At 43.1% G+C, this 15,477-nt stretch overlaps 1 protein-coding gene across 5 annotated transcripts in view; it reads left to right on the top strand.

The window, feature by feature from the left end:
- The first annotated feature begins 361 nt into the window (after positions 1 to 361).
- The window catches only part of wnk4a (WNK lysine deficient protein kinase 4a), a 51,807-nt gene continuing 36,691 nt past the window's right edge, over positions 362 to 15,477 (top strand). For 2 of the 5 annotated variants that reach the window (XM_083994950.1, XM_083994946.1), the window contains exons 1-2: positions 363 to 1,343; positions 1,569 to 2,348. In XM_083994950.1, coding sequence (XP_083851076.1) covers positions 1,605 to 2,348 — 744 coding nt within the window. In that variant the 5' untranslated portion in view covers positions 363 to 1,343; positions 1,569 to 1,604. Of the gene's footprint in view, positions 1,348 to 1,568; positions 2,349 to 15,477 lie in introns of all 5 variants that reach the window. The other 3 variants (XM_083994949.1, XM_083994947.1, XM_083994948.1) reach the window with 3 other exon arrangements.

The raw sequence follows: 15,477 nt of genomic DNA, 5'->3' as shown, positions 1-15,477 counted from the left end.
CTCTCTAGTGTTAAAAACTATGAATGAAATGGTGACGTGCTGCTGCTGTGCTGATCCACTCCACGCTGATGGACGCTGCTCTGCTCCACTTTCTGCTCAGGAGGTTGACTCTCATCTCTGTGCTGCTGCTGTTTCTGTTGTGTCCCAGCGCGGTGGGGATGATACAGCTCCAGGGAATCTTTTGTGTGTGTGTGTCTGAGTGCTGATAACACCCAGTGTGCGCTCTTGCGGGACAGGTGTGGCCCTGCGTGGCCTTGGCCGATAGAGGTGTCCTGTTTCAGCTCCAGCTCCCTCCCCCCTCTCGTTGCATGGCTCCCTCTGCAGGTCAGACCCGTTCCTGCCCCCCACCCCTCCTCTCCTCCCCCCTTACAGTCAGCCTATCTCTCCCATTCAGACTAATCAAACACCGGCAGGTTGACACAGATTGACTCGTCGCGTGTTTGTATTTTAATTCACAGAATCTTTTTTTTTTTAAGAGTTGGCGTCTCGAGCGGCGAGGAGCCAATCAGAGGAGGAGATGAGAGGAGACGCACTGTCCTCCTCCTCCTCCTCGTGCTGCTGTTGCTGCGGTTTTTACGCACAGGATGTGAAGTGAGCAGCAGATGGACTCAGTTACTCATTCTGCTAATCAATACAAGGAAATTCTTTTTAAAAAACAGAGAGAAAATATTGATCGACTCTGAAACTCTTCCGTTCTTATCTTCTTTTCTTTTAAAATGTTTATTTCCAACATGTAAAACAAGCTGAGGCACAATTCCTGTTCGTTCTTCCATATGTAAATAACATAAATAAGTGTGAAGAACAAAATCTGGAAACAAAAACACGAAAGCATAATCATACAATCATAAGAAAAGTTGTTAGAAGAGAAGAAGCTTAATGAATCCCTCCCCTCTCTCTCCATGTGTACCACTCAAACATATTTAGATTTGTAGGCGAGCTTTATCTTTATAAACCGAATATTCATAATAAAAAAATACATGAAAATGAAAAGAAGAGCAGTCAAACGCATTGTCGGGCTTCATACAGAGCGTTAGTTAGTTTGCAAACAGTCCTCCCGTGGGACGATAATAATTACTCCCCGCGCTCCGTCCTGTTGGCGCGTCACGGCTCGCGGCGCGGGGGGCGGAGTCGGGAGCGCGCACCGGGAGCGCACGCGGGACGGACGCGCAGCCCTCCGGAGCTTTTGTTGATATAGGCAGCTCCGTCCTTCCAACTGGAGGTTATGGCTGAGGACTTTGCGAGGAGCGGAGGAGAAGAAGAAGGAGACGAGAACAGCGGGGATTAATCGATAGGAACGATGCGTTAAAAGTGCGTTTATGTGCGGTCATTTTTCTACACGATGAGTGAGTATGTTCTTGTTTCTGCTTTGTTTTCTTTTACTTTAGTTTTTTGTGTTTTCTTTTTTAAGTTTAACTGTTGCTCCAGATAAGAGACTTTTATAGTTGAATATTGTCTCTGTTAGTCTTAGAGCTGCAGTGCTGTTTATTAAAGAGCCTTAGTTTTAAAGAAGACACTGACCTCATGGAGATAATGTAACGGTGACCTGATGCCCTTTTCCACATTCATAGGCTCTGAATCAAGACGGACTTGAACCTGCTTGAACAATGTCACACGCACAGGTTGAGATCCCAGGACGCGCCGGTTTCCCAGGCCTCTCCTCCTCCTCCTCTGTGGACATGACGGACGACTGTCTGTCCCGGGTGCCATCCGTGCTGAGGACGCACGGTTTGGGCGCGCGGAGGAACTCCTACGGGCTGCAGAAGATCAGCATGGACATCGACTCTCCTCTGTACAGCGGCGCCCTCTCCAAAGCGCTGTCCTGGTCCGCGGAGAACATCATGACGGTGCCCGAGTCCAGGGCGGAGGAGGACGAGAAAACGGACGCCGAGACGCCGCCGTCTCCGGTGTCCAGCCCGGCGACCAGCAGCAGCACGCCGCCGTGCAGCCGCGGGGAGGAAGAGGAGGAGGAGGACGAGGAAGAGGAGCTGGACACTTCAGGTGGCACTAGTGCTTCTACCAGCTGGGATCCGGTGCCGAGGACTCAGGACGACGCCAGCTCGGACTCTGAGAATGAACTCCAACACAAAAGACAGCTACAAGAACAGAAACACATACAGCTACATCAGCACCACAACAACAACAATAAGATCTTGTCCCGCATCACGTTTGACGCGCAGTGGGAGCAGGAGCAGGAGGAGAAGGAGGACGTGGAGACCAAAGCGGTGGCGACCTCACCCGATGGAAGATATCTGAAGTTCAACATCGAGATCGGGAGGGGGTCGTTCAAGACGGTTTATAAAGGCCTGGACACGGAGACCACGGTGGAGGTGGCGTGGTGCGAGCTGCAGGTGAGGATGAGCATCATGAGCTGCTGCTGTGTTGTGTTCACATCACATCTCACTCCAAAAGTCTGAAAAACTGAACTTAAAACATGTTCCTCTCTCTTTCGTTCAACTTTAACTTCAACTTTATTTCATTATGTCATCATGTTTTGCAGTAGACAAGAAGAGATGACATAAAAATGACACAACAACACACATACTCAGGTGTATATAGATTAAAACTTGAAATCCCTTCCCTACTGCAAAGAAATAGATACATATTAACAATAGTTGGTGGTGCTACACAGAACAGTACAGGTTTTTGACATGTGACAAACACAGATAATGGCTCTTTTAGACATTAAATCAAGAAAAGGTTGCCAGAATTCAAAAAAAGATTTCCTCTTTAGCAGCAGACAAACTGTAATGTTCCTGGTTTTGTGTATTGTAGCCTAAGTGTGGTGCCAGCTGCAGGTGAGGATGAGCTGCTGTTGTTGTGTTCACATCTCACTCCAAAAGTCTGAAAAACTGAATTTAAAACACAATTCCCACATGTTCCTCTCTCTTTTTCAACTTTATTTCATTATTTCATTATTTTTTGCAGTATAAAACACAATTCCCACATGTTATTGCAGTAGACAAGAAGAGATGACATAAAAATTACACATACAATTGCACATCAGCCATGCACAACCACAACACATGCTCAGGTGTGTATAGGTTGAAATCCCTTCCCTACCGTGACAAATATAGATGATGGCACAAAATCAACTTTTAGACTTAAGGTTGCCAGATTTTAAAAAAGATTTCCTCTTTAGCAGCAGACAAACTGTAATGCATGAAATTTCTCCAAGTGTATAATACATGTATAGGCTTCAGGGTACGATGTTGGTGGGGTGGGGGGGAACCATGCAGCTAATCTACTGCATATTATTATTCCTTGTTGACCTTGAGTCAGTTCGTGTCAGGCTGTAACCCAGGTCATCCTGTCAGCAGTCAGCTCCAACAACTGAACCACTCGGCCCGTCGTGATCCCCTCTAATCTCTGTTTTCATTATCAACCGGTGACACCAAGGCTATAGCTCATTCTCCCTCTCTCTCTCTCTGTGTGTCTCTGAGTTGTCTCACGTGAACAAGAACCAAAGACAGGGGGCACAGCTGCCATGATCCACCGTGCACTAGTGTCTGTGTTGTGCTCTCAAATGTTTCCATCCTGCAGCAGCAGCAGCAGCAGTAGACTATATCCTCCTCCGGGCCTGGCCTGGCCTTGCACGGCTCATGTAACATGTAAACATCAGAGTTGGACTATTGTTTTATCTGCTGATGTGAAACTGTAGAGGTGTCAGTCACTGCAGTTTTTTTTTTGTTTGTTAATGTCACAATGTTTGGCATGTAGACAGCAGGCAGCCTGGGCAGCAGCTGCCACCTCCACCTCCTTTTGCCGACATGGTTTGATAGCACAGCGGGGGATTTAAAGATTTAAGATTTAACTCCACCGTTAATTTTGCAAGTTGTGTGTGTGAGTGAGTGACGTGCAGTCTGCAGTGGTGTCAGTATCCGGCTGCAACTCTTCTTTAAAACCTCAAATTGAGTCGCTATAGCTTCATCATTTGGATCTTTAAAGATGATGGAAGTTGTTTTAAGGATGAAAACACTGTTGTATTGAATCGAATTGAATTGAATACAACTTTATTGATAGCAATTCAGTTTTGCAGCTACCACTATTCATTCGTTCACACATTCATTAGTTAGTCTTAGGAGTTTTTCCTCAGTTGATGTGAGGGTCTAAGGGCAGAGGATGTTGTTATGATGCTATGTAACGGCCTTTGAGACAAACTGTTTGTAAAAATGGGCTATAGAAATAAAATTGCCTTGCCTTGGCTTAAAAGTCAAGTTAAAAGTCAAATCCCAGAACAGAAACAGCATACATGATCATATTATACTAAAAATGAGTTAAATTAGTAGTTCATTTAATTAAAGGGAGCAGTCGTCAAGAAATCATGATAGCAGAGATTAAAAAACTCATTCAGAAAGGTGGTTAAAATGAAAAATGATTGGTGTCCAGGTTTCAAAATAACAAAAGACTTGGAGCGGCGGTTTGTTCTGCTGAGGTGCATCATAATGGCGACCACCTGAGGACGTTATAAAGAGACTGGGATGCACAGAGGAAGTAGCCTTTGTGTGTGAGCTCTGCAGGGAGTCGCAGCACAGACAGTCAGACAGTCAGTCAGTCAGTCAGTCAGTCAGTCAGTCAGGGATTATCTCGGGTGAAGTGAATCTGCCTCCGAGGCTCAGGCTCCGGCACCAGCAGGTGCAGCACTGCTGCCTCACGAGCCCACCTGTCACTTCACACAACAGGTGTCCGTCTCTCTTATAGGATGGATCGCTCGGAGCTTTGGAGACGTAACACACACATATGTCCCTTCACATTACACTGTCACACACACTTCACACACTTCACACACACTTTCAAGCAGCCTGGGTGCTTTTTTTTAAGCATCCACCTTCTGAAACTATTTATTAGAAGAAAATTAGGTTATACATGTTGCTCTTAAGTTTGTACACGTCATTAAGTCTTATCATTCAAGCAGAAATTGAAAGAAGAATAGATAAAGAAAGAGAGAAAAATTCACATCCCTCACTCCCATAACAGTACTCCTATACAGGTAGGCAATTTAAGGATACAAGAAATAAGAAATAATAACGATAACTGGAAGAATAAAAACAGAATAAATAGATATAAGTAGACAATAACAGCTAAAATGAACTGCCCCACATGCCCCTTCCTTTCCCCATAACTTTGTCTTATGACAAGAGCTGCATCCAGCTGATTTTAACTTCAGTGGAGTGAAAAAGTTACAACACAGCGAGCTGCAGCTCTGTGGCCGGCGGCGGGGGCCACGTTGGAAACAAGCATTTGCTATTTCATCTCTTTACTGGAGACATGAGCCGGGCTTAAGCTCCTTAATCGCTCCTAATAAGCTTAAAGGTGGCCATTGTTGATATGGTCACTGTTGTGATAAGTTAACCTCACGGAGAGACCAGACTCAGCTGCACTGCAGAGGTATTTCTCCACCCGTCCTCCTCCTCCTTCTCCTCCACATGCGCCCCCTGATTCCTTAAACGAACACAAAAGCTGGCTGTTGGTGGCTAAACACAATCACTCCCGTAATGTTGACGGAGCAGCAGTCGGAGGTGCGTCATTACAAGTCAGGTAGAAATGCCTTAAGCTCTTTTAACTATGTATCACTAAGCCTGAGCTGTAATCTGACTGCAGGTCGTCCAGTCAAGTCGAGAGCGGCTGATGATTGAAATACGTGGCGGAAGTGCAAACATCTGTCCTTGATTCCCATTTATCGGATGAATTAGTCATAATTACCTACAACAATACAGATCATCGTCTGTTTGAATGAATGAATGAAGTCACAGTTCAGTTTGTCAGCGCCAGGCTGCAGGTCTGTCCAGGTCTGGGTGGTGGCGTCCACGGGAACTTTTTGTTCCAGTGCACAAAAAGTAAACAAGACATTTAGATCCTTCCATGACATGTAACACCAGAGCTCGTCCAGGACTCACCACTGTCCCAGCTCATAAAAACCAAGAACAGAAGACATTCAGGCTTGGACCAAAGACTTCTCTCTATGCTAAACACTTTACAATAAGATTTATTTACAGTATATACAAATGGATATCTGTAGGCTTGTTAGACCGACACTAAAACATGATAATATTGCATGAGTCCTATTGTTTTAGTTCAGCCGATTAAATAAAGAAACATTAAATCTGGACAGTTTTGTCTTTACACTAATTTCCTTAGATCTAATTTGCAGCTTTACGTATATGTAATCAGACCTTTTATACTCCATCTAAAACTCAGACTGTCAGAACTTATTTTTTCAGGACTGTCTTCATGTCTAATTCATGCAAACTGTGTTATAAAATATCAGACTTTCTGCTTTTGAAAAACAAACTCCTGATGCCAAAATCAAATCAAGTTTGAAGCGGTTGTCTCTTTTGATTTCGTCCGCCCTGTGTTTGGGATATTTAATACTCCCCTGTTCCTTTTCTTGTTTTCTCAGGTTGTCGTTGTCATTCGTTGAGAAACCTAAATCAGTCAGAGAATAATAATGAGGATGTTGTTGTGTTTGTAACCCTTACATTTTTTCGAGGAAAATGCAGAGACTGCTTGCCGAAAAACTGCCCCTGACGGGAACGCGCATCAGAGGTTTTGCATGAATTTACCTCCAAATCAACTCTGTCTCGTAACGTGCTGTTATTATCTCATAGCGTGGTGAATGTGCAGGTCACAACTTGTCCACCAGAGCGTTTTGGAGTTGTTGGATTGTGTATTTGATGAGTTTGATGAGGGAAACCAAGAAATTCCATGAGCCTCTGTAGCGTAGCTCTGAGCAGCTTGCGACTCTGCTCCGCCGTTCTAAAAATATCTTGCACCGACAATTAAAGGTAACGAACCTACTGCTAAAACGATAGGGATTATGGGCCGATTTGCCAAAATGTTGAACTATCCCTTTAAAAACATGAGACTGTAAGTTGAGAGCTGCCTGGCGCTGTTGCTAAAAGAAGCTACACCTATAGCAACCCTTCCCCCCACAGTCCCACAGGTGACTCAGGTGCAATTGAGTCGACACAGACGGAGCTTTAAAGGAAATGCAGTGGGAATAAAAAATAGATGAGCCACTGCCCTGGAGAGTTTACAACCTGTCGTACGTCACTGAGCCTGTCGCTGCATGGACCTGGCTCCTTTTTTTAAAGGGCAGTGGTTGCACAATACCAGATCCCCCCCTCCCTCCCTCCTTCCCTCCCAGTCTGACACTTTTATACCAGCATGTTTCCTTTTTTTTTCTTCCTTCCTTAGCCAGCTCTGTAATCACGCTCTATATAAACTCCATGCTCTACTTCATCGCAGCGTCCTGTAGGTTCAGGGTTGTCAGTGTTTATGAGGGACAGGCTGCTGCACCACCACGGCCAATAAAATAGTTTATTTTTTAATGCATAAAAAACAGACTGAGAGACATTTCTGTATTGATTATGACATACTGGGACGTTCTTGTGTGGTCATAGTTTTTGCAGATGTTCAAAAACTTTTCCTTTTTTTTCCTGAATATTTTTATTGTTTCCCGAAACCCATAAAATCAGTGCACTGAAGTGTGTGTGTGTGTGTGTGTGTGCTGTTATAACTCAGTTTGCCCACTGGTGCCTGTAAGTAGATATGAAGTTTGACACAGCTGCAGAATAACAAACATACAGTATCGGTTTCAACTGTATTATACGGTCCAATAGAAGCAAGTAAACCTTTCTCTGATGGTTGAAAAATGTCTTAATTTCTGGTCCAAATTCTCTCACATGTCTTATTTTTTACCACATTTACTTTCAGATGGTGTTTTATTTTGCCGTCTTCTATATGGGCTGCTCGTGTTTAGACAACAGTTAAAGGAATAGTTTGACTTTATCGCTCTGTTTCAGACAGAGTTCAACCTCGACTGTTGTGTTTGTACGCTCAACATAAAGCTACAGCCAGAAAGTAATTAATCTTGTTTTCGCATAAAGACTCAAAAGGGTTTGGCTTCTTTTGTAGTGTTTGCTTTTTTGGTTGCTGATACTGAATCTGTGTCGGTGCATGTGATATCCAACCCTGCTCATCACTTGGTTTCAGTTTTCGCCCTATTTGTGTCGATGCAGAAGCGATTAATTGACACCGTTAATAATCGGTTTGTTGCTTTTAACTTTTTTTTGTTGAAGTTTTGATGTCGAGGACATTTTAATCTTGATTTTCTTTTGAAATTGAAATAAAGGACCATGAATCCAGTGCTGAAGCAATTAGCTCACGTAACTGACGACTAATGGATGTGAACTTCAAGTCAAGAGACGATTTAGAGGTGTCGCCTTGAGCTCTTCGGTGCTTAAATTTTCATAACCTTCTGCCGTTTAAAAGGCTAAACACTGGATTGATTGATGCAGGTCTGTTTATTTAAAAGTCAGCAGCCTCAAGGAGTTACCTCAGGACAAAAGGAAGGAAGGAGGAGGAGGAGGAGGAGCAGGAGGAAGGTTTACATCAGGCCTGCTGGAGTATTAAGAGCTGGAGCCAGTGTGAAACTGGGCATCGCAGGGCAGAAAGAGCTGGAAGCTGCAACCGTTTTATGTTTCAGGTCAAACTTTTAAAGCTCATACAATAACACCAGATCAAATTAAACCTGTAAAACCTTATTATTAACGTCTTTACTTCACTACTGGATCTGCACCGTTTGCATTTCAGAGTAACGGGGTCAAACAACAAAGCATAACTCGAGTTTGGTTGGCACCAGTCCTACAGTACATCCCCCCCACCCCACCCACCCGCCCCCCATCGCTGTTTAGCCGTCCTGGGCCTGGTACAAGCCCGGCTGTGTAACTGAGTAATCTGAATGTGGCTAGTGTAGTTCTGTGGGCTTCCTATCAGCTCCACTGTGGCCAACATCAACACAGGAGGAGGAGGAGGAGGAGGAAGACGAGGGCCCACGACGAGATTCAGCCTCTTATCAGAGCGAGCCAATGTTCTCTGAGGAAAGTGAAGGAGGCCCCGTAGCGATAGCCTACATTAACACACGGCAGCCAGCCAGCGCGTCACCTTGACGTTAGGCCTGTTTGTTTGTTTTTTTGTGTTTTCCTTTCATTCTTTCTTTCTTTCTTTTTTTCTTTTTTTTTTAAGTTAGCTCTGCACTGTTTCACCTATAAAACTTAAACGTCCTGTACTTACATTTGATGATTGCCCTGTAAGATACAGCTTGTCTGTGTCATACAGTGTGTGCACGACAAGATAACACTGTTACACTGGTTGTTGTTGTTGTTGATAATATGTGTAGGCTATAGTGTGGTTTTTTGGGGGGCGAGGGGAGGGGAAGGGAGGGGGGTGGATACTGTAGGTGCAAGTGTTTAGAGGCCCTGAGGCTGTTTGTATGTTGTTTCTATTGGAAACTGAAGATGTGGAGGATTGAGAGGGTGAACGATTTTTCTGTTTGTTTTTGCACACCGCCTCTCACCTAATCCATGCCAGGGGGTGGTGGGTGTTGGGTGTTGGGGAGGGGGTAAGGCTGCACACCTGCCTCAGCATGGATTTTCACTGGGATACAGAGTCCAGAAATAGATGGACAGATGTGTGAAGCTCTTTAAACCCTCTCTCTGAAGTTTCTAGATGCAAAAGAAGTGATAAACTCAGGATGAGGCAACAGGAACCTCATCATACTAACACACATCTTTTATTTCTATTGATAGTGCTGAGATGCAGGCTACATAAACAACTTTATAATTTAGTTTAAGAGTTGGAGCATGAATGCAATAATGTGTTTACAAAGCTTCTGGAGGTTTTCATTAACAGGAAGCTAAACAGAGATAAGTTGTATAAGCCAGGCTGCTGCTGCTGCTGCTGCTGCTGGGAGACAAACTTACACATTAATCTGACTCTGTTTGATTTTCTATTATGTTCAAGCCTTAAACAAACGTGAGGCGAGGCGATAACATTGAATGTGTAGAAAATGTCACAGATTGAAAATGCATTGATCAGCTCGCAACAGACTGGCAATGCTGTGTGGAAAAAAAAGAAAAAAAGGAGGAACTGGTTCTCCACCTCCCAGATGTCATGTCATAACGGAGCTGAGGTGCTTTTGTGTGCCAGTCTCTGCTGAGTCACTGCTTTTATTCTTTTATTGGGTTCCCTCATGTGGATCGGTTCTTCATGTGTGCATGTTTTTTTCTTTTTTCAGTAAGTAGTCCAGGTTTTTTTGTCTTTACAGTTTTCCAGCTTCCAGTAATAGTTTGGTTCGTGTTTCCTTCTTTTTTTTTTTCTTGGTGTCCCATATTTTATACAATCACTACAATCTGCGTCATGTCCTCTCAAATGGAAAACTGGCTCCTAATCCTCTGAGATCTTTTCAAAGTGACATCGGTATGATCCGTCCCCCTGGAAATGTTTTTTTTTTTTATGTGTTATGTTTATGGTAACCTAGTTGGCTCTGTGTGTTAAAGGGAAAACAAACATATTCCTTCTTTTTCTACCATTTGAATATGTTTATATCCTGGATGTTTATACTTCTCCTGCATGGGCCAGGTTAGCTCTCAAAATTGTGAGAAAAACACGCACATCTTTCTTTTTTTCTTTATTCCAGGTTAGCTCTCAACCAATCAATCAATGCATAATCCAAAGATGATTCCTCAAACACCTGAAGCCTCCATGCAAAGTTCATTCAGAAATCTTGCAGAATCATTACAAGTCACATTGTTTGAAATATTTTTCTGGTCTGGTCTGATCTTAATTTATCGGATTTCTTTGCCATTTAAAATCTAGCATTACAATGTCAAACTGTGTTCATTTTCGAAGTCAAATGATATATTTACCAGTATTTCTATTTCTAATATATGCTCACAAATTTTAGATTCTTCATTTGACTATCACATATGTCTTTATGTTATAAGAAATTTTCTGAAAAAGGTGCATCATACAGTAGTTTCACAAAGTCCAGGAAAATCAGGTATTTGAGAAGTTTTAAGAAAATGTCAGCTGTATTTTTGACATTTTGTTTGATAAATAGCCATTTAAAGATGTTATTTATTTGACTAATCTCATTAGCGCCCTAATTGTTGCATCATTACCACCAACAAAGATTTCTCTGTGGCTCTCTCACAACTTGTCAATGTTTATCAGTGTGTTAGCGGCCATTAGGAGAAATATCAGTCACCGCACTTTGGGGAAAAAAAGGAAAAAACTAGTCTCTCCTCAGTGTTATTTTGGTATTGATAGTGTGTGTGACTGTGCAGCCGTTCCTTTAGGGGAAAAACATGTGGTCACCCTGCAGCCCCTCGGCCCTGCAGAGGCCCGAGTCCTGCTTCCTAAACAAACCCAAGACCTCAAGTTTTAATAGCTGTTGCGGCTCTGAGGCCATAGTTGGTAAGGGACAGGGCTGCTCGGCGGGGTAACCTCTGGTCATGTCTGAACTGACCGTGTGTGTCGGAGCGAGCAGCAGTACGGACCGACCGAGGCGTCAGGAGTGTTAAAAAAAAATGCCATGTGAGTCCTGGGATGAATCGACCATTGGTGCCACTTGCACGCTAATGACTCCTCGACTCCTGTTTTGGAGTGCAGCACCTTTGCGATACAGCCTACGTAGGCCGACCCCATCAACAAACAAACACTATAATGTGTTTTCTCAGTCAACAGAAAACATTAATTTCTGTTCTGTGCGTCCCCAGGACGTGAACTTGTCTTTTAGTTCATGTTTATCTTGAAACTCGGCAGGTTTCTAAAGCTGGAGCTCACGTTGACGGGCGAGGCTTCATTAATCCTTCATGTTGACGCCTTCCTGTGACAAGGGCACCACTTCGTAAACTATATCCGGTCCTGGTTGCCACTGGCACTTGATACTGTAGCACATCCTTGTTTGTCGGTGTAACACTATGCCCCCACCACCACCACCACCACCACCACCACCACCCTCCACCTCCTGCCTGGATCCACAGCACAAAGAGACTAGTAACCCAAACAGTAGTTTCAACATGGAGCACGTGCGTCACGTTTCATTTTCATTTAATTCTCCATCAAATAAAACAACGTCACTGTTTTGGATCTCCTGGATTTTGGATCTCAAGTGATATTTGAGGCTTTTAAGCAGCTTTAACTTCACAAAAAAACTTATATTAAAACAGACGAAGCTGCACCAAGATGAAAGAAACGTCTTCCCCCTCCGATCGCTGGGCTGTTATCGAAGCCCGGGGGTCATAACAACTTCAAAAGGCTTCGCTCTATAACGCCCTCGTGGTCAGATCTCAGTCGAGTAGTAGTAGATCCTGGCAAAGCTTAGCAGTGCAGTATTTGCCCTGCTTGAAGGACCAGATGTGTGCAGCTTCTTACATCAGGATGTTTTCATCCTCTGAACAACATACCGCATTGACACTTAAATACTTCCTGTGATTGTCGAGAGCTGTGACTCCAAACCTGGGGCTCACAACATACAAAACATTTCAGTTCGGGGCACACATAAGATTACAATAACATTTTAGAAGGAACCGTTAATAAAGTGTGCTTTATTAAAAGTGAATAATAATTTACAAGCAGTTGCTGGTTGGGGTGGGGGGAAAAAAATAATTTTGATTGATAGTGACATAAAATCTGCTCCAACTTGTCTTTCATTAAGAAACTATATTCAAATTGGTCACTACAAAGATTTACAACCTTCAACTTGATTATTGCAACATTTGTAATTGCTGATTTCTTTCCTTTATAAATAAGTGAGAGAGCTAAGAACATATAAATACCAATGAGAGTTTTGTTCACAACCTGGCAACCCCAGTTAGTGACTGATTTATTATCCCATCGTTGAGCCATTACTAACACACTTTATTATGAAACGATGTGTTTGCTTTTACACATCATTAGTTTAAGTTTTCAGAGTTTCTCCTTTGTGCTCTTCTTTAAAAAATTGTAGGAAGTTGTTGTTCATCTCCAGGTCTGTGAAGGATTCTTTAAACTACCTATTCAATGTTTTTTTTTTTTTATATTTGAGGTCCATAGCTGCTGCTCCAGGGAGGATATAGTTTAAAGTTTAAACAGGTCGAGCCTAGAGGCCATCTAACACCTCCACTCTCCATGTTTGACAAAAACCTACCGTTGTGTGTGTGTGTCACCAGAGTCGGCTTTGACAAACCATATAAACAAGCATGTGCAAATACTGCTCTGCCCGTCCTCTCTCAAACAGCTACTGTAACGAAACTGGCGACAGAAGCTCAGAGGAATCCGCCCACAGGTCATATCTTTAAAAACCTGTCAGATATGTATTGCTGTGAACTTGTAGAGGCCTGTTGCTAATTGCTGTGGCTTTTTTTTTCTTTCAATAATTGGGGCTGAGGTAAATCTTGGACTCCGATTAGAAAAGTGGCTCCAACTGCTGATGTAAATGATTAGAGGAGATTTGAGTGCTGCTGTTCAAATGTCAGAGGTAATTATTGGTCAGCAGCTGGAACATTACAGCGTTTTCTAGTTTGTTTTCAGATAATTAATAAAAAAGAGAAGAAAAAAAAAGAATTACGTCCTTTTAAGCCCCAGAAAGCCTCGAACTGAGGAGGTCAATGACATAATTCAGTGTTAAACAGTAGCACATAAACCTGTCTTGTTTTATTATTCCATAAAATTTGGACCAACAATAAGTACAAAAACCCAGCAAAAAAATAATGACGTGAATTCTTACACCGTAAAATATTTACAGTCAAATTCACCCTCAGCGGTAAGGGATAAGAAACACTCCCCGTTGTAAAAAAGTGTCCCCGCAAACATTATTGTTTCTGGCTGCTACAGTGGCCTGGCCAGTTCAGTCTGTTTAATCAGGTTTAAGAGAGCATGTAAAGTTAAACTATATTTGTGTTCTGCGTTAGTCACCTCCCAGGCAGATGTCTTATGAACCATCCTGCCAGATTTGAATGCTAGAAAAATGTGTTTATTATGTAAAATTAAGTTTTAAATATCATAAAAAATCAATCAGTTCTGTGTGCTGCTGCAGACACTGAAGCCCCGCCCACTTTTGGGGCTTTGTCACATTTTAACTGTCAATCAAATACCAACCGACGATGTCGATAATGGATGCTGCAATAACTTTAATATCGGACCCCTGCAGCCTTAAGCCTGGTTTATGCTTCTACATCAAGTCGCCTGATGTGCACCTCCAAAAAATTCAAGTTTAAGTCGAGGCGACAATGACCGCTCAGAACGTAATTTCCAGCATAACTGGTTTCTCCTTCATGCTATTATACCGTCATTGTCAAAGTATTAATAGCATTTGTTATTCCACATTAATCATCTCCAACTCCAAAAAAAACAACTCTTTCCACTTTTGTTTACTCTGCCTGGAAGAACAAAGCAGGAGGATAAACAAAGTTTCACAAATGAAATGAAGAGTGGTGACTTGGCCAGTGACACATAACTTCGAAAGGTGCACGATGGCGTAGTTACGGTGTTGCACTGACGCAGAAGCATAAACCAGGCTTTACGCGTTTGAGCCATCAAAATCTGTCAAGTCTGAGTCCAGCTCTGATTCTGAATATTTGCTTCTAGCACCAAGATAGGGACTGGATGCCGTCAAGCCGGGGGGAAATTCGGATACACACTAAGCAGTGAAGTAAAGGAAATTTAGTCAGAGTGAGGCTAGCGGGACTGGCGGAGCTAGCTAGCTGGGAAATCATCTATGTCACTCGGCTTCCTCTTAGTCCCACCCCCAAAAAACGTTTTACCCTCAAACGCCACAGTTCAGTACTTTATAGTTATCAATCTTTTCACATGTTTTCAGAGAGACCACAGGCTTCACTTCGGCCTTTTTTCTAATATAGCAACTTACATACCGTCCCTCAGTGTGCAGGAAGAGGAGCTGCTAAATGTTGTTTATGTTGTTTATTTATGGAAGTGCAAGAACCTTATGCGACACATTACGTGTTTATTGAATTCTACCACAGCTGCTCCATTGAGTCGGCCTTTCACAGCAGGTTGCTACCAAACAGTGGTAAACACGACTTGGTGGTGAAAAAATCCCCCCCAAAAACAAGTTTTTCAGCCGAACACAAACTTGTTCTTTGTTAGATTCTTTTTTTTATGCTCCAAAATCCTGCTGCAAATGAAATATCGTTCATCACCCTGTTTAAACTCATAGAAACCATCTCATCTCGCTTGCATGTGATTGCATAAGCAGGTTAGCTCATATGAGAGCGGTAACTAAGCTCTCTCTATCTCTTTTTTTCACTCTTCACCTCTTTGCTGTTTTTCCTTCGGGGAGCTGTTTCTGCTTCGTGTTGTATATTTCAGGACTAAACTCTCACAGGCCGGGCCGTGTCCTCCAGGCGTCTTGTGATCTCTCCGTGGTTCGCTGGCTCTGCTGAAGAGGACAAAGTGTTTGTTCCATTCACACTCCTCTCTTTAAATGCCATTACACCGAGAGGAGCTGCTGCTGCTGCTAATACACTCTCTCCTCTCGTGGGGGTCATTTGACCTGAATGAAACAGGAATGTCCTCTTGACTCTGTGTCACTTTGACCTGATCCTGGCCCAGTCAGGGGTCAGAGCTGTTGCTCTCCAGACTTGTTGCGTACACACCAACCAAACACCAAAGGGAAACACTGGGGCAGTGCAATGT

This window comes from Trachurus trachurus, assembly GCF_905171665.1.
Source record: "Trachurus trachurus genome assembly, chromosome: 19".
NCBI classification, from domain to species: Eukaryota; Metazoa; Chordata; class Actinopteri; order Carangiformes; family Carangidae; genus Trachurus; species Trachurus trachurus.
Note: the sequence above shows the minus strand (reverse complement) of the source record. Positions and strands in the feature narration are given on the sequence as shown.